Below are 18,093 nucleotides of genomic sequence, written 5' to 3'. Positions count from 1 at the left end.
ATAAGCTTTTCTCAATCTCTCCAGTTTTTGTTTCCTTGAGCGAGAACAGGTTCTAATGAGCTCTCATCATGGTCTGCTTAATTAGGTATGGACACGTGTAAATGTTAGATTTCACCCTCGTTGTTTCCTTTGCCCCCCCCCCCCCCCCCCACACACCTCCGTGCCTCCTGCAGACCTTGTTAAAACAGGGGGAGTGTGTCACTGGACATGTATAAAAGCTCTCAGCCGTGGAGCCCTTACATTTATCACAGTGTGTCTGGCTGAGGGAACATCAAAGGCAGGGCCTGCCATCCAACCTGTTTCAGACCTGACCAAATAAAGTCATGGAACAAAGCCTCCTGTGGGCAATAAAGCAAGCCCTCGGCTATATGAGAGTGAAGGAGAGAGGGAAGGAGAGAGGGAGGGAGGGAGAGAGGGAGGGAGGGAGAAAGAGAAAGCAGAGTTATGGCTGCTCTTCCCCACCCTCTTCTGACCTCTGCTAACCTGCCTCTCCATGGCTCTAATCAGAAGGCTGTGTGAGCAGCCTGAGCCGTAACAACAAGATTAGATGGATAAAAAACCCAATTCTTTCCCCGGGACCGAGCAAGGGAGAGAGAGAGAGGGAGAGAAAGAGAGAGAGAGAGAAAGAGAGGTAAAAAGAGAGACAGAGCAGAGAGAGAGAGAGAAAGAGAGAGAGAGAGAGAGAGAGAGCACAGTGCCATGGCCAAGTCAGCGAATCCTCCAGCTGTGCAGTCCCCCAATCAAACCCCCGGTGTTGGTGTTCATGCCTACGCTCTAAGCTCTACGCCTGGCCACCTCTCCCTACCAGCCTCAGCTTGAATTGCACTGCCATCTATGGACTCCTCACTTGAAATGCATATCAGAGAGAGAGAGAGAGAGAGAGAGAGAGAGAGCAGGAGGGAGAGAGAGAGAGGGGACAGGAGGGAGAGAAAGAGTGAGAGAGCTAGGAAACCCTCCGCAGCAATGGTTTGACATCAAACAGCTTCTTTTAAAAAGGGGATAAAAGCAGTATGGTTGGGGGAAGCAGCAAGATGCATGTGTCCTCATCTGAATACTCATTAATATGCAGACAAACAGAGGACGTCAGTGAGCTAAACAAACAGGATAAACACACACACACACACACACACACACACACACACAGATTGATGGAACAAGTAGATATGGGCGTGCTGCCACGAAACTTTGCTCTTATCTTCCTTATCCATGATCTAACCCATCTTATCTCTCAAATGTAGTCAATCTCATTTGGCTCCATTAAACTGAAATGTCGTTAACCTGAGGTAGCATACCTGTGGCAGCTAAACCATGGCGCTTCATGGATCAAGAAAAAACAATCTCTCTCTCTCATACAAAAGCTTCTTTTTACATATGCTCAAACACAACCTTAATTCATGAACAAAAGTGTCATTCCAAAAAGGTAGTTGATGGAAGTGTTGAATGCTTCTTTAAAAAACCTGGTAATGTATTGTAGTCATACAGTGGGCTCCATTTAGTGCACACCCATTTACAGACTGAGATGAGGAAATCCACAGTGGCCACTGAATCACACTGAACCACTTATATCAAGCAGACCAAACAGAGACAGCGCTGATGCTGATTCATCTGCCATGTGCAGTGATGGAGATCTCACAGGACAACAGACGTGACTTAGCTCACTTAACCCCCCCAGACTGCTTACCACACACACGCAAATGCACATTCACACACACACACACACTTCCGCTAGATTAGTTTACAGGCTGCTTAGTTGAGATGGATACTCTGACAGTTGCACACTCTAGTCGTATCACTCTCTGACTAGTTACCACACACAGCTCAAGCAAACACAGCTACTAGATTAGCTCACAAGTTGCAAAAACTGCTTTATTAGTTCACAGGGCTGCCCACAGAGGTAGGAGAGGTGGACACTCCCTGCTCACTGGTCTCCTCGCTGGAGCACACGGCGTTCTCTTCGACGGCCCCTGCTCTTATCTGGAGGTCCCGGCTGACCGGCCAGTATTATTCTGTGGACTGCTGGAAGCTCATCAGAGAGCGCCAGGCTGTTTACCACGCTGCTCTTCGCGGCGTTCACCCCGGCCCTCCGTGTGTGTGTGTGTGTGTGTGTGTGTGTGTGTGTAAGAGGACATTTTGGCTCCGGCACTCTCACTCTGCTCCCCTTCGATGAGGAGTCTGATAGTTCAACACGCATGAAAATGGTCACAGAGGCACTTGGACTAGAGGCTGCATACCAAGCAGGCATCACTGTAGTTCTTTTTTCCAGCCTGCAGCATCATTCTCTCTCCACCAACAAGATTTTATAGAGTATGCCCACAGCACAGTTTTTTAAACGCTGAGAGATGGTATGCGGAGCTGGGGCAGGGAGGCCTTGGGACCAGAGGGAGCTTCAGCGAGAGTGGGCTGGAGGATGGAGGCGGTAGTGCAGGGGAGCAGACAAGAGCAGGCCAGGGAGGAGGAGGAGGAGGAGGAGGAGGGGAGGAGGGCCAGAGCTGCGGCTCAGACAGAGAGGGGAGGTGGGGACACAGACAACTGTCCGACTGGAGCTTCAGAAGTTCGCTCTGATCCAAACCAGAGTCTCACATGGACTCTCTTTCTCCAAATCTCTCTGTCTCTGTCTCTTTGTCTCTCTCATACAAAAGCATCCTTTTATGCTTAAACACAACCTTAATTCACAGACAAAGTGTCATTCCTAACATACAGGCCTAACATATTCATAGAAAACACAACGTATGGCACATTGAACTTGATAACGTTGATTGTAGAGAAGAACTTGTGGATTGTAGAGAAGAACTGAATGTAGTGATTATGTCCGAGACCATTCCAATTCGCCCCGAGAAGGACAGATGACATTCTTGTGGCTGAACTCCTCGACTTCTTCACATTTACAAGCCTTCCCATGACACAAGCGGCTCTCTGTGGTCAGAGAAGGCAAAGTCGAACAGGACAGATCTATGCTCCTTGTCCATCCCACACACACAAACATACATTTCACTAGCACTTTCACTAGTACAGTTCAATGCTGCAACCTAATATATTCATTATGATGGAAAAATACAGTTTGAAATTCCGTTTCCGCGCATAAAAGATTCAGGAGAGTAAACCACGGAGGTGCTCTGGTCTTTCATTTCTCTTTTCCTCTCCTGCCTTCGCTCTCTCTCGCCTGGTACACGTGCGGTCAAAGCCAGACGCAAACCGCAAAGTGCCAATCTGTATTCTTCCCACTGGTCTAATCAACCTCTGACGCCCTCATGGTTTGAAAGGCTTCCAGTGCAGGCTTTCTTAGGGAGCATTATGCTAATGTTCCCATGCTAATTTGCTTCCATTCACAGACAAATTCATTCCTTGTAATATAAGGCACTTCTCTCTCTCTCTCTCTCTCTCTCATGGGACATCGCATGTCTGGCAGGCCTTTATGCATCTTTAATGGTTATCTCTGTTTTTCTCCCTCTTTACTCAAATTTTACAGGATGAGATTAGCGACTACACTGATCTCCAGCCGAGATAGCACGGTCTTGCATTCAGGAGCACATCCTTCCTAAAACATGTTGAAATATGTATGCATCACAATGGGCCGCTGCCATGGTAGCGGCTCAAAATCTCCACAGGTGATCTTGACGTATTTGCACGATGTAGATGGATTTCAAATATGCCTCCAAAGGGCAGGTTCTTAGGTGACGTTGGATTTTTTTACCGTCAGGAAGTGCCACAGTTAGCTTGCAGTGAGGCATTGGGTCCGTGCTAAAATGCTAGAGTACTAAAAAGGGAAAAAGACGTGTCAGGCAGTGAATGAGCCTTCACAGAGCCCCCTCTCTCAGACACCTCACAAAGGCCTTTATGTGCACAGAGTTCAAAGAGTGACGCCCACTAAATGGATCGGAGACCCCCAGGGGGGGGGGGGGGAGACTGGTGCCAACATCACCTGCTGACGGAAGTGGGTGGCGTGGCAGTGACCTCGGCGAACACTTTCAAGTTTTTCAGACACAGACACAAAAAAAAAAAATGAAACTTTGATGTGAAAACGTTATTGGGTTTTTGCCATCTTTCCTGCTGGAATAAATACGGGTTTTATTTGAGCACAGTGGAAGGCTTCAAATGATGCAAATTAGGAAAAAGAGGAGTTTTATGGATGCTGGGCAATTCGGGGAACTTTGGGGTCAGTCTCAGTCTGAACTGAAGGGGTTGGAGGTTTTAGGTCGGACTGAGGGTTGGCAGGGGCCACAACGAGACGAAATGAACACGGTGGGAACATGAGAAAGCACAAGCTGACATTCAGTGCAAATAGGTGGTTAGCCTTAGCTGAATACATCTCCATTCAATTTGAGGTCACGGAATGCCATTACTGCAGAATCGATTCACCTACAGACAAAAATCCAACCTCATCCTTCACACACTAATATAACATCGAGACAACCAGACATTAGCCTCCGAAAGTACCATCAGAATTCCATTGAAGGCCATTAGCCCAAATTCAAGATGAAATATGAATTAATTTTTCTGTTGACATGAACTTAATGCTGCCACCTCTTGTGAGTATTGCACCAGTGGTCATCTAGTGCCATCTTCAACTCTTCTAATTCCCTGACTGCAGATATTAGCCGTTCATTCAAATCCCTATGTGCTCCTAAAATCAATAGTCTCCAAGGCAGACCAGTCCTAAACAAATCCATTTACCCCCCCCCCAGATATCCCATTTGAGTTACATCTTACTGTGAATTAAGAAAGAGAACAGGTACATGTAACCCTTGGCTAATGGATAACGATGGCACGCATTTAGACTGTGAACATTAAAAAGTCAGAGACCTTTAAAAATATGACTTAGGGCCCGTCCACACGGAGACGCTTTTTGGGTTAAAAGCACCGGTTTTGCTTCGTCTTGGCCGATCGTCCAAACGAATCCTGTAAACGCACAGCCCGAAACCGCACTTTTTTGAAACCTGGTCCCAGGGTGGAAAAATCTGAAACCGTAGCCCTTGTGAGTTCGTTTGGACGGCGAAACTGCATACTTGCGTATTGATGATGTCATCGCCACACCTCAGCTGCCCTGGACTTGACTTATAGACTTATAGTATTGCCTAACAATACTAGTTTTCATAAATGACATTACCTACGATTACACTCAGTAGGATAAATATCACAACTGGTGCTGTGCAGCGGCAATAGCTTATGACAGTGTTTTTCCCAGTGTTTTTTTGATGCATTCTAGCTACTGTCAGTGACACGAGAGAACTAGTCAGAAGTTATTAGGGAAGTGCGGTGCAAGTTTAAATTAATTTGTGCGTAGTGCCGGTGACATTAATTTATTTTACATGTCTTACAACATAAATACATGCATTCACAGTCTAGTGAAGTCAAATATGAGCATACAAAGTCGCTTAGCTCATGTTAAGCCGATGGTAGCGCACTAAATGCGAATGCACGATTTGATGCAGGCAAAAGTATTGACTGTTACTAACGAAGGTATTATAGCAATATTATAAATGTGGTAACGGAATAGCCTAAAACTTGGGTAGGCCTAGCGTTTAGTAGCCTATGCAATTGCGGTGATAGCCAAAACTAATGTGAATCGTGGACTATCCTACAACCAAAGAAAGTAAAGGAGATTATTTGTACCTGCATTAGCCAAATGAAGGACGGGACCGCACCCTTCACAAACCATAGTAATTAGTTTTACAGTTGACAGTTTACCATCAGTCCACACAAACAATTCTGGTTTCCTTGCACTAGCCATTTTGTCATAGCCTATTCTGTCTGTTTGTATAGCCTACAGCGCGCAAGCTTTGGTCAATTTCTGTAAAGAAACAGTGCCACCTATAGGCCTGGGATATGAAGTAATGTGTTGAGTCGTGTTGAGATGGATCCGTTTGGACGCAAATATTATTGATATGGTTCCAGGGAAGACGGAGGAAAAAAAGATCGGTTTGGTACGTGTGGACTAGGCCTTAGTAAGAGTCCAGTGATGACACAGGGAGTCTGCGCCCTGCTTTCACTCACTGTGACAACTGATCACGCCGGTCATCCAGAGGAGAAGAATGCTGAGGGAGAAAAAATAAAAAAGAGGGAGAAAAAAAGGAGAGAAATGGGATGTAGTACCGGTAGGCCTTTATCCTATTTGGTAATGGCAGATCAGGGGCCACAAACGCATCACCCATCCTCTAATTCTCACAGTTAACACTCACACCAGTACACTACACACACACACACACACACACACACACACACACACACACACACACACACACAACCGAGACAGAGACTCAGAACCGAGAGACCTCTCTCCAAAAAGCTACAAAAGCAAAGTGCCTATAATGCAAACAGAACTGAGATGAGATACTTAAAATTCTCCTCCCTTCACCTCCATGGACTTCGGGGCCAGTGAAATCTGCTCCATCCCCTTGACAGCATGTTCCCAGAACACGGGCTTAAGGACACCGCAGGGTGCTGAGAGGGGAGGGGAGTGGGGGGGGGGGGGAAGTGGGGAGTGGGGTGCTTTGAGCTGATCTGCTTAGAGCTGATGCGGATGAAGAACAAACCGCAGCTCTGTTTCAGCGCGCCTGACAGACATACAGATGAGTTACACTAGCTGCCTCGTTTGGAGTGCAGTGTCGAGTGTGACCTTTTCTTGGGGTAGGAAGAGGAGGCTGCAGCAAGTGTTGGATCATGGACAAAGAAGAGAAAAGGGGATGGGGGGGGGGGTTCAAATGAGTTAAAACAGAATGGCAAACTCAGCATGTCAGCGCCATGGCTAAGAGAATCATTAAAACAGCTCTAAGTTAGGGAGCGGAGAGCAAAAAAAGAAAGGGAGAGGTTCAAAGAGGGCAACAGAGACATCAGTCTGAAGCTGCCATTCATGCCGTCCCCTGAGGCTGTCTGTGCAACATCTGGCACGAGGATATAGAAATGCCTTCGCCAAGAGACGCAAACATACATCCGTCCCTCCAAGGGCCCTTCCTTTCTCCGTCCTCTCTCGATACGCGCAGATGCTAAAGTGATCACGGCTTGTCACGGCAGCCGTAAAACGTGCAATGCTAACTGGTGGCTTTATGCGTCCCCCCCCCCCCCCCCCCCCCGCCCTTAGCACTCGGGCCAGCGGCCAAGCCAAGCTTAGGGGGAGAGCTGCGGCGTGGTGTGCATCTCACGGGGCTGCTCGGTGCCATGGAGACGGGGTGCTGGAGTGGCGCTGCCAGCGCGTTTAGAATGCAGCAGTGTGAGCGGAGGCAGCCAGCGGGACGGGCGAGGGCTCAGAAACAAACGGCCCCCAGGGTGCCATGCAGTGCAGAGTAGTGCAGGGGGGGGTGGGGGGGGGGGGGGGGTGAACATGGCTCAGCAGCAGCACAGAGCAGCACTGTGACCTTGGGTGCCGGAGACAAGCCGGAATGTACAGTGACCCGGTGCGACCAGAGGGGGTCAGTGTGGAGTCACCCTGGAGCCCCAGAGGTTGCAAAGGTTGGTGAGAGGTGGCAGAGTGGCCTCCAAAGGGGTCACCTCAGGACCTGTAAAACGCACGCAGTAAACCAGAGGTCCTGCTAAAACACATGGCTCTGACTGCGACCCCCCCCCCCCCCCCCCCCCAACCATTTTCCTCTGTTTCTGATCACTCTCTCTCTCTCTCCCGCTCTCTTTCTCTCTCACTCTTTTTTTGTTCCACACCAAAGCCCCCATGCCAGCAGTGCACGCTGCAGCCATTTGATGTGCCTGTAATTGGCTCGGAATATCTTTGTTTTTCTAGCCCGGCTCCGACGAGGCGCGGGCCACGGAGACGTGTGGGCTTTTCAGCGGTGTGCTGCGCGGACGGACGGCATGGAGCGCTGGCGGAGCGTGTCCACGGCAGCGGGAGAGCACAGCTGAGGAATGCGAGATCAGAGGAGGAGAACCTCGGTGAGCGAGGGTGGGGGGGTGGGTGAGTCAGCTGAGGAGACGGCGAAGGGGTGCTGCTGAAGCGAGGGGGGGGGGCAGAGTCCCCCCATACTGCTGATCTGGCCCTGAGACTAAACACATACACGCATAACCACAAGCACACACATATTCGTGCACACACACACACACACACACACACACACACATTACCAACACACACATGCATAACCACACTGTTCACACACACACACACTCCGATGTGCCCACACAATTTACACACATGCAATCAGTCACACATCACATGCACTGCCCCACAATCAGTCACTGTCTCTGGGCAAGCTGCTGAGGGGCAGCATGAGTCAGCATGGCTGGGAACTGTTGGGCTTGGTTTTGTTTACAGTGCAGCGGTGCCCGACGATGCCATGACTCCTGCTAATGTCAGCACTCGGCATGGTAAAATCTCAGAGGCTGAATTGAATTAAGAGAGACTTGCTCCTACTTTGTCAAGCTTTGCCCCGTGTTTGTCCCCTACATACTTGGCCGGCAGAGACACGCTCTTTCTCGCTCACTCTCACTTCTTCCATGGCTTAGGTGGGGGAGTTCCTGCATCTTTATTAAGTGTAGCCGTGAGCTCTCCCGCTGTTTTCAACACCTCCCTGAGAACAGGAGTGAATGATTTCCTCCCTTTCTTCCTACTTAAACACACACACACACACACACACATTTTCAGACAGCTGCAATGACTTCTTTTCTCCCCATTCTCTGTGTGTGCTGCTGTCGTGGCTCTTTGTGAATGTGTTTGCACTGAACACATTCAGCCGTCCTGCCTCCTGGGCTCACTTCACCTTCAGCTCCTCTCCTCTCCCCTCATCCACCCCCCCCATCTGCTTCCTCAATGTGCTTTTGATCAGCCGTCTCTCTTTGATGCTTTTTTAAAAACAATGACGGCACATACCTTTACCTTGAGACGGAAGGGTGAGGAGGGAGGCCAGGCTAGGAGGTAATAAGAACACTGTGAGCATACTCTGAGATTTGGTCAAGCTTTGCGGTGTGTCCTTAATTAGCTCTATTTTTTCCAATAAATATCAGATTCGGCTTTCCTCAGGTGATATTTTGTGAGGCGTTTTGTGACTTTATGAACACTAGAAAAATGAATATGAGAACAATGGATGGCATTTATTAAAAGTCTGCTGAATCCGTTCAATGACGGAGCTAATCGTTTGTATCGCTGCTGTTATTTAATTTGCACCTCCACATGTCCTCTGGTGCGAGCAGAATTATGCAGTGTTCATCCTTGAACACTGAAGCAGATACAATTCTGTCAGAAAAAGCTGCTTCTTCAATCAAGTGAGTCAAGTTGATCAAGTGCTTCTGTTTTATAACTTTGACACTCAGTCCGGTCAGTTTGATTCCCACACGTAACCTGTCTGAGATGGATATTAGCCACGGAAGAATTCTTCAGTGGAGGAAATGGATTTAGGAAACAAATTGCACTCCGGGCAGTAACACCTTCCAATAAACAACGACCAAGGGGAAAAACAACACCAATTTCCACCACTTAAAGAAACGTCTGAGTGGAAGCTGAACTGAAATGGCCACACTTTGCTGTGCATTGCTTCCAGACGCGATAAGTGGGAAAAACAGAGCAGGCTGGTCTCTATCTCTCTTTAACACGCCCCAGACGGAAGAGGACAATGGGGCCAAGGGCACAGACTAATTGTCAGTTCATGTCATGGTTTGGACTGGTTCAAAGCAAGCCCCCCTTCCTTCTCAAACCCAGAGCTGCCTCAGCACAGATGAGCCCCAGATGTGAAAGGGGAAAGGGGGGGTGAGGTGACCATTCAAAGGGTTTCAATCCTCAGCGCTAAGTCCTCCGAAAACAAAGAGAGCAGCGCTTGAAATGGGTCCAGCTACAACTGTCTCTTTGCACTTTGAAGATCGCACAGCTGCCGATGGCTGTGTCCTTTAGCGCCGGGAGAGAAGCGAAACAATCAGGACGCTGTTGACGCACATGCTCCCCAAAGAGACAAACCGCCAGCGCGCACCACAACAAAGGCCAGAGATCTGGCAGGAAAGGGAGAAAGAACCAGGAGAGACTCTTTAACAGAAGCTGACCAAATAAAGAGGCTTACACTAGAGAGAGACAAACACAGATCCTCGTGTCTGCGCCCCTCCACACCCCCCCCCCCCCCCCCCCGCCCAGTCAACCACCAAACACTCTAATGACATGTGCACTACAAAGCTTAGGCCGCAAGCTGGAGCGTGTACGCGCATAGTTTATGGTCTGCATTATTTTCATAGACAACAGCACCTGGGAAACCAAGTACTTACAGTAAATAAGCCAACGACTCTAAAAAACCCACAAAAAAACAGCATGCCGGCAATTTGGGTTTACAGCCAAAGAGAATTTTTTTGCGTGACGGCGGGTCGCTTAAGATCTCCCCCGCGAGCTCAGTCACACCTACAGCAACTGAGCTGAGCCTACACTAGCGTCTCATACTGTGCTTGGGGATGGTGCCACAAACCAGTACAGGAACAATGTAACTGTATACTGGGGACAAGTCAGCTGCCTTTCCCTCAAGCTTAGAAGTTGATGTGATATGCAGAAGGATAAAAGGACGGAGAAAAAGAGAAAGGTGGGGTGGATAGGCGGTGGTGGGGTGAGGTGGAGAGGTGGTGGGGTGAGGTGCAGGGGGTGCAACAGTAGGGTGGAGTTACCTGGCGACTTCTTGCAGGCGCGTGAGGGCATCATGTAGGTCTGTCGGGGCAGGAGGGGTGAGGAGGGCAGCGACATGGACACTCCTTTGGTCAGTCGCAGCACCTCCTCCGGGGTGTATGGGTGTGGTGGGATGCTCTCGGATGGAGCATCGCCAGCTGGAGAGAGAGAGAGAGAAAGAAAGAGAAAAAAAGAAAGAGAAAGAGAAAGAGAAAGAGAAAAAGAAGAGATGAAGGACATTAGGGCATCAGTCCAGACTCCAGAGAGGTGTGACACAATGAAAGCTGACAGAATAACACTAGGACAAAAAATATGGCTCCAGTCACCTTTATTTCATGAACTATTTCCCCACTGTTGCAAGAGACAAAAAGTAAACTAAATTGAAAATCCATCCAACAAAGGAAATTAAATTTAAACATATTTCCCTGACTTCCCTGAAAATGGAGGAAGATATGCCTCATAATGCACGAAGTACACAATGACTGTGATAACTAGGCATGAACCAAACCCACTAAACAAATGTTGACCAATGGCTCAGGGCCATTTCTTTACGAATGCTGACTAAAAAAAAAATCAACACAGCCACGGAAATTATAGCCTAAGCGTACGGCAGAGCAATGAACCATTAAATAAACTCAGGGAGAGAGGGAAATGTAAAACATATTTAAAATGGATCTGCCGACGGCCCATCTCCTACTAATGGAGCCTTGAGTGGTAACCTTTACCGATGTGAAATGAGTCTGCCATTTCATTTGAGCAACGATTTTCAAGCTAATCAATAGCAGGCAAAATCAACAAGGCAATCCACATTACAATTATCTCTGGTGATATGCAGCATGTTAAAAAGCCAAGAATCAGTACAAATAATCCACATAAACATAGACTTTTGAAAACAGTGTTGAATTTTGACATCCTCGGGAGCATTTTTACTGTGTACAGTAATTAACTTTCAGGTCAAAGGACATTTGTACGAAAAAGAGGTCATCCTACAAAGGAAATATATTAAAAGAAAAATATCTCATATTTATCATCTAGACACTTTCACTCGTTTCTGATACAATCGTACACAATTTGGAATGTGACCATAGTTTAACAAAAGCTTTTCCCAGAGCTCTGGCAGGGTATGATAAGAGGGGTCACGTAGAGAATAGATGGTTAAGGGAAACCCACTGCCAGACGTATTCCTCTTAGGAGCAAATGATAAAGCTGAGAGCAATATGGAATTCAGATGCAGGCTTCAGCTTCAAAAATCGAGTAACCCGTGAGAAATCAGAGTGCGAGTTCTTTCACAGACTGCTCTGAGCTGATAAGGCCTAATGGATCACGCCGCGGGCCCCTCCGCATGCCGCTGAAGAGACGCCAGAAAAGGCCCAGAGATGCTGAACCCCCCTGGAAGGCCTGAAGCTCCCGTTTCCTGCCTCTCCGTGGAAACATAAAGGCTGGGATGTCAGTCACCCCTCACTGCCGTGGCACCGTTCCATTCCCCCCAGTGCTGAAATAGGAACCTGGGCAGCCGACCGGGCTCGTTGGCTGGGGTTTTACGGGCCGAGGCGCGATCCAATCTCACGTCTTGTAATCTCCAGTCCTGTTATACATGCGGAGCGCAGGATCCCTCGCAAATGACTCCCCTGGGTTCGGCAGACGGGCTGGCGCGGGATGTCTGCCGGCTAGTCCGCGTCTGGGTCAGAGCAACCGCCCCGATGGAGAAACCAGACCAACAGCCTGAACCCCGCAGAGTGTGTGGGGTAAATAACACTATCAGTGTGCTGTGGAACTAGTGCTTTTGCTACAGGCTGATTTGAAGTTTGCTTATTTATGATGGTGGTGGTGCTGATGGTGGTGTACACGTGGACTACTGTGCAGGCTATAATTTTAAGACACTATTAAAAGAGGAAAGCTCATCAGGCTGCAAAACAAGTTGCCATTTTCTGACAGATAGCGTACCATGCCGGGGTCCAAACATTACATGTGCAATAATTCTCGGGTAGGAGCTGGAGCAGGGCCAAACTTAGAAGTACCGGTAATCAAAAGGCAGCAGAAAGCACTACGCCGGCTGGTAGTGCTTTCTTCACACAGAAAAATTGTTGTACGCAAAGTGCAGCCGTTTCTCTTACATGTACAATAGTCATTGTGACGAAAAGCCACACCCAAACATATAGACACTCCACTGAGACGAAAAGCCACATCCAAACATATAGACACTCCACTGAGACGAAAAGCCTCATTCATTCTCTCCAGGCCCTCTGATATCTAGTTTGGTCTTTCTGGGAGTAACCAGCTTTTACGGTGAAACCACACTTGTTTGTCCCTCGGTACTGGACACCATCCATTTGTACTGCTGAGAATAATCAAAGAGAGAACAGCATTTCCATCTCTCTTTTCCTCTCTCTGCTCTCTCTTTGTCCCCCCCCCCCCCCAGCAGAAAACAAAGACGCCCAGTGTTTCAATGAAGGGGCCCTCAGGTCAAAGTAGAATGGCCGACACTGGCCTCCGCTGCACTGACACCTCCACAAGCCAGCCGACGTAGTTTGGCACCCCACACACATCCCGCCGGGTCAGACGTCTTTTGTCCGAGTCGCCCCGGCGAGAGGCCGCTGACCTCTGAGGGTCACCGTGTGCCACTCTCACGGACGGAACATGCAATTTCCTCCCGGCCCGTTTTTATTATTCTAAACGGAGCTCTATAATTTTCGGGCTGGGATGAAACCATGGCCCCATAGCTTGCCATTCATTGAAATAGCAACTCTTCGCTAAAACAACTTGGTACATGGCAGAGCAACAATGCATAAAGCTATAAAATTCAACTCTTTTCCTTCTGCACATGATTGGACCTGTTGAACTAAACCAGGCTGCCGCATCCACGTAGAAGGGGCTGGTGTGAATGAGTGCCTATAGAGGCTTGCCTTTAACCGCCGCAAAACAAAACCCTCCTGTGAGGAGAGCACACTGGTCCTCCTGGTAATGAAAAGGAGGCCCTGGTGCTTATGGACTATAGACCACAGGGTTAATCTCCACCAATTAACACAGCCAGGGAGGACGTCAAAGGATTTCTTTACATGGACAATGTTGGAAGACACAATATATGGACGGACAGACAGGCCTCAAAAAACAAAGGGGACCTCCCCACTCCCACAGGGAAATCCGCTAACCCATTTGTGCCAATTCAGCACAATATTAATACATTTTACCTCAGCTATAATATAGTAGCTATGATACATTGGAAAGCCAGACAACATCAACTCTATTGTCTATCACATGGGTGTAAGTAAACATGAAGAAGATGTGATGGTACTGTAAGTATGGCTTCAGAACCGCACATAAACATCCTACAGATTGAACTTGGGAAGTTCAACGACCTCCCTTTGGTTTTTGGGAGACCACTGAGGCAGAGAGACACTTCATCCAGAATCAGAGTCTTCGGGGGGTTTTTGTGCTAGCCGCTGAACCAAAAAAACACAATTATTACAGAATGATCTACGGGCTGTAAATCACGGGGAGGCCTTTCTGCATCAGCGTCGACCCACTTGAGTCTCTTGCTGAGAGGAATGCCAATGCAAGAGGAGTTCATGTTGACCTTTCAAGTTCTGAACTCTTGCTTTTTTTTTTTCTGTGTGAAAATGATGACAACGCTGTCTTTGTATCAATGTCTATTCATTCACTTAATCCCAAGAGAGCCAGTCCACAGTAGATCCAAACGTCTCAGCCTACCACTACACCCATTGGTGGAGCAAAGCAGAACGGGCCCCCCCTCTCGGTCACTCGTTCCTTCTTGTTACCGCTTTACACATTAAATGGATCATATAAGATCTGTCATTTGGGGCCTCCATCTCTGAAAACAGGCAGTGCCACATGAAAGGACCCCGTGGCCAGGGCTGGCCGGCCGGCTGCCTGTTCCAGCCACTGCAGCGGGGGTTGTGAACCGTGCGGAGGCGCAGGCGGACGGGGAGAAGGAGCGCGAAGCGGCCGCGGAAACTCGGCAGCGCCGATTCGGCCGCTCGCCACCGAGCCACTGGGTCCAGGGCCAGGCCTGCAATTTCAGCCCTCGCTGTGGCCAGAGAAGTCAGCTCTTTCTAATTATATTTCCACTGCTCAAAGAAAAAAAAAAAAATGGGGACGTAAAAATGATTACAGACCCTGGGAGCTGCCTTTTTTTTTTCCATCGTCCATCGAGGGTGACCACAGAGGTCCCCGGCGCTCCCAATAAAAGGTGATAATATTTTAAGTCATTAAATATTGAGGTGCGTTATAAATTATGTAAGCCAAGGCAATAAGAGTCCTTTAGCCTTCAGCGAGAGTAAGCTGGATTGAAGAGGGAAAATCTTTGTCTTTCAAAGTGACTTAAGTCATTTTGAAACTTTTAATGAAACTTTTAATTCATGCCCTGTTGAAAATATTTTTCTTCTGAAGGGAAAAAAGAAAAGAAAACATTGCTGTTGAGCCCCGGTTTCATACCTCTCTCATATGAGCTAGTGGGTGGGGAAACTGTAGTGGGCATTGTACGCACTTGCCACAATCCAGCCGAAGGCCACAAAATAAACGTTGACCACATGCAGCTAAAACAGACCACTCCAGCCAGCACGTTTTACGAGGTCCGCCGTTTTGGGGCTGTCGGTTTGTGCAGCTGAGTGCCTCGCAATGGGCACGGCGGGCGTAATTCAGGACTGTGTAAGTCCGCTCCCTCCAGTAAATCCAGGCGCTGGAATGCGATCTGTCAGGCTGACGAGCTCAAACTCAAAGCCCCCGCTGCTCGCATTGTGCAGCCCCGGGCCGGTCCCCACGCTTGCACACAAAAGGATGGACGCAACCTTGAGTGGGGATGAGCTCGGTGCAGACAAAAGGACGCTTTAGTATTCAAACGGCATCCCTTTGCTCACAGTCAAGGTCATGGCTTACAGTAGCGTCCCCAGGCAGCATGCTCAGCACATCAATCAACTTTGTCAATACGCATTAATGTGTTTTGATTTGAAACTCCTTCTTCTTACATGAGCCTATATGATGACTATTGTGTATGTCTGTACGACTGGATGAATTTGCAGATTGAACCTGACAACAAGTTATACAGGTATTGTGTGTGTGTGTGTGTGTGTGTGTGTGTGTGTGTATGTGTGTGTGTGTATGTCTGTCTGTTGTATGTGTGTTTGTCTGTGTGTCTCTGTAAATTATGAAGGGTGCTTGCATGTGTATTTGTGTGGGATGACACAGCACTCCACTGCAACCTCCATTAGCGTCTTGTCAGTAAATTTGACATGCGGGCTGGTGGGTTGATGAATGGGGAATAATGAATGTAGATTCTCTTTGTCGACACACACAAAGCTGCAGGGGCGCAGGAGCACAAGACACTGCAGCAGTGGGAAACTCTCCAGCCAGACTCCACGCCAATAAAAATCTCCCTGTGGACGTACGAGACAGGGTGGGGGCGGACTGTCCCACGAATGCGCTCATGGGTAAGGGCACCGTACGGCCCTGAACATGGGGCAGCAGAGGGATAGAGTGTGAGAGAGAAATGGAGTGGGGAGAATCAACAAAATAATAAAATGGTGATGGCTTTCAATTATACCAGCTCACAATATTGTTACCAGTGTTCCACTGTCATCACAAGCTTTGGCAACAAGGTAAATAGTCATGTCAATAAAACCACTTTCAACTCAATTGAACTGAACTAAGAGAGAGAGAGAGAGAGAGAGAGAAAGAGAAAGAGAGAGAGAGAGAGAGAGAGAGAAGAGAAAGAGAAAGAGAAAGAGAGAGAGAGAGAGAGAGAGAGAGAGAGAGAGAGAGGAAGACCATGGGGCATATATGGCGAGAGGGGGACAGATGGAAAGAAGAACTGGGAACTGGAAAGAATATAACAAGAATATAGGCCAACTTTAATGAGTCATGTGCTTGGACAATTCAGCATCACCCAGCCATAGTTGGGAACAATATCTCAGCATCTCAACTTTCATCTCCTTAAAAGAACCAGTTGCTGCTCAAATTTCCCAGCCAGCCGTTGCCATGGCGACAGACAAAAAATAAAACAAATTGGCAGTGATCACCAGTTAAAAAAAAAGAAAGACAGAAAAGAAAGTGAGCCAAGAGCTAAGTAGTACTCCAGAGGTTCAAGCTGTGCTTTTATGGGCTGTCAGATTTCAAAATATAAACTATACATCAGCTACCTGAAGACAGTATGTATTTAAACATGTAATATGTATGACGACATAACGACAAACCACAACATCAAATCCAGGAGCTTAATCATGCAGCACATAAATCAATGATTTACTTTCAAACAAAGGGGCATATTTCATAAAACACCTCACGTCAGAACCGTTCACTCGTTTTCTTAGTCTACCCTGTTCTGACAAAGGCTAAGAGTTCAGCATACATTTGCTTACCATCTGTAAACATTTTATGTTTAACACCCCCCCCCCCCCCCCCCCCCCATTCAAATTGTTCATAGAGCACGTCAAAGCCTAAACACGCTAAAACATCCATGAGGAAAGTATTTTCCCACCCTCTCATGGAGGTCCCTGGGGCACAAAAGCTGAACTTGGTTACAGTATTTGGTTCCAACATGTCAAAACCCAATCCTGCTGAGCAACTCCTTCACCACTGATCCTCAATGTAGACAAATTAGCTCGCTAATCTGGACCAGGGCTGCAGGCAACAAGAGGCGACAGGATGATCACTGAGAGAGATGTCCGTCAGTGGGCTGTGTGTCCAGAGCCCTGGAATGTTCTCTCTTCTTCCTCCTCCTCCTCCTCCTCCTGCTGCCCCAGGGGAAGGAACAAGTTGAGAGAGACAGGGAGAGAGAAAGAGGGACAGAGGGAAAGTCAGACAGAGACAGAGAGAGAGAGAGAGAGAGAGAGAGAGAGAGAGAGAGAGAGAGAGAGAGAGAGAGAGAGAGAGAGAGATAGGAGGGGCAGAAGCTTTGACATTTTCCAGTCCGTTTCATAAATGGACAATTTGAGCTGGTATGGGGGGGGGGGGGATCTGCGCCGGAGGAGTATGTCTTTGCCACATGTTTACTTTTGCCCCTAGGAAGGATGAGAGGAGAGGAAGCAGAGGAGAGCATTATAAAGGCAGTGAGGGTACTGACTGACACTGGCTAGAGGGCTTGAGGAAAGCAGGAAAGGGTCAATCCATCTGTAAGGGAAGAGCTGTGGGCTGCACGTCACCTAAGTGCAAAGGCAGATTTCTCTGGGACATATCAAGACGTACCCTTGGTGTGCTGGAAAATGCATTCGGATGAGGGTGTTTAAAAATGTATACATGTGTTGTTGGGGATATCGGCCACTGCTGAATTCCTGGGGCCAGAGGAATGGAGACCGGTGGAGAAGCTATTAGGGGATCTTGTTCTCTCACTCTACTTTTATAAGTCTCAGGACCACAGTAGAGATGATCGTTGCAGTGCTTTAAGGAACTTCAGCAGGAGAACATTCGGCCAGCCATCTCCTTTCCTCAAAGGCCAGGAAACAATGCTAATCTCCACAAGCAGATTTTTAAGGGCCTTGCAGTATCAAACGCAATGCGACTTTCAGATGTGG

At 48.1% G+C, this 18,093-nt stretch overlaps 1 protein-coding gene across 4 annotated transcripts in view; it reads right to left on the bottom strand.

Annotated features, from left to right (window-relative positions):
- tanc1b (tetratricopeptide repeat, ankyrin repeat and coiled-coil containing 1b) overlaps window positions 1-18,093 on the bottom strand; it is a 123,140-nt gene that overhangs the window by 81,118 nt on the left and 23,929 nt on the right. For all 4 annotated transcript variants that reach the window (XM_042071286.1, XM_042071322.1, XM_042071305.1 and 1 more), the window contains exon 3: window positions 10,573-10,728. In XM_042071286.1, the coding sequence (XP_041927220.1) occupies window positions 10,573-10,728 (156 nt within the window). The remainder of the gene's footprint in view (window positions 1-10,572; window positions 10,729-18,093) is intronic.

The sequence above is a fragment of the Alosa sapidissima genome, chromosome 2, assembly GCF_018492685.1.
Source record: "Alosa sapidissima isolate fAloSap1 chromosome 2, fAloSap1.pri, whole genome shotgun sequence".
Classification (NCBI taxonomy): domain Eukaryota; kingdom Metazoa; phylum Chordata; class Actinopteri; order Clupeiformes; family Clupeidae; genus Alosa; species Alosa sapidissima.
Note: the sequence above shows the minus strand (reverse complement) of the source record. Positions and strands in the feature narration are given on the sequence as shown.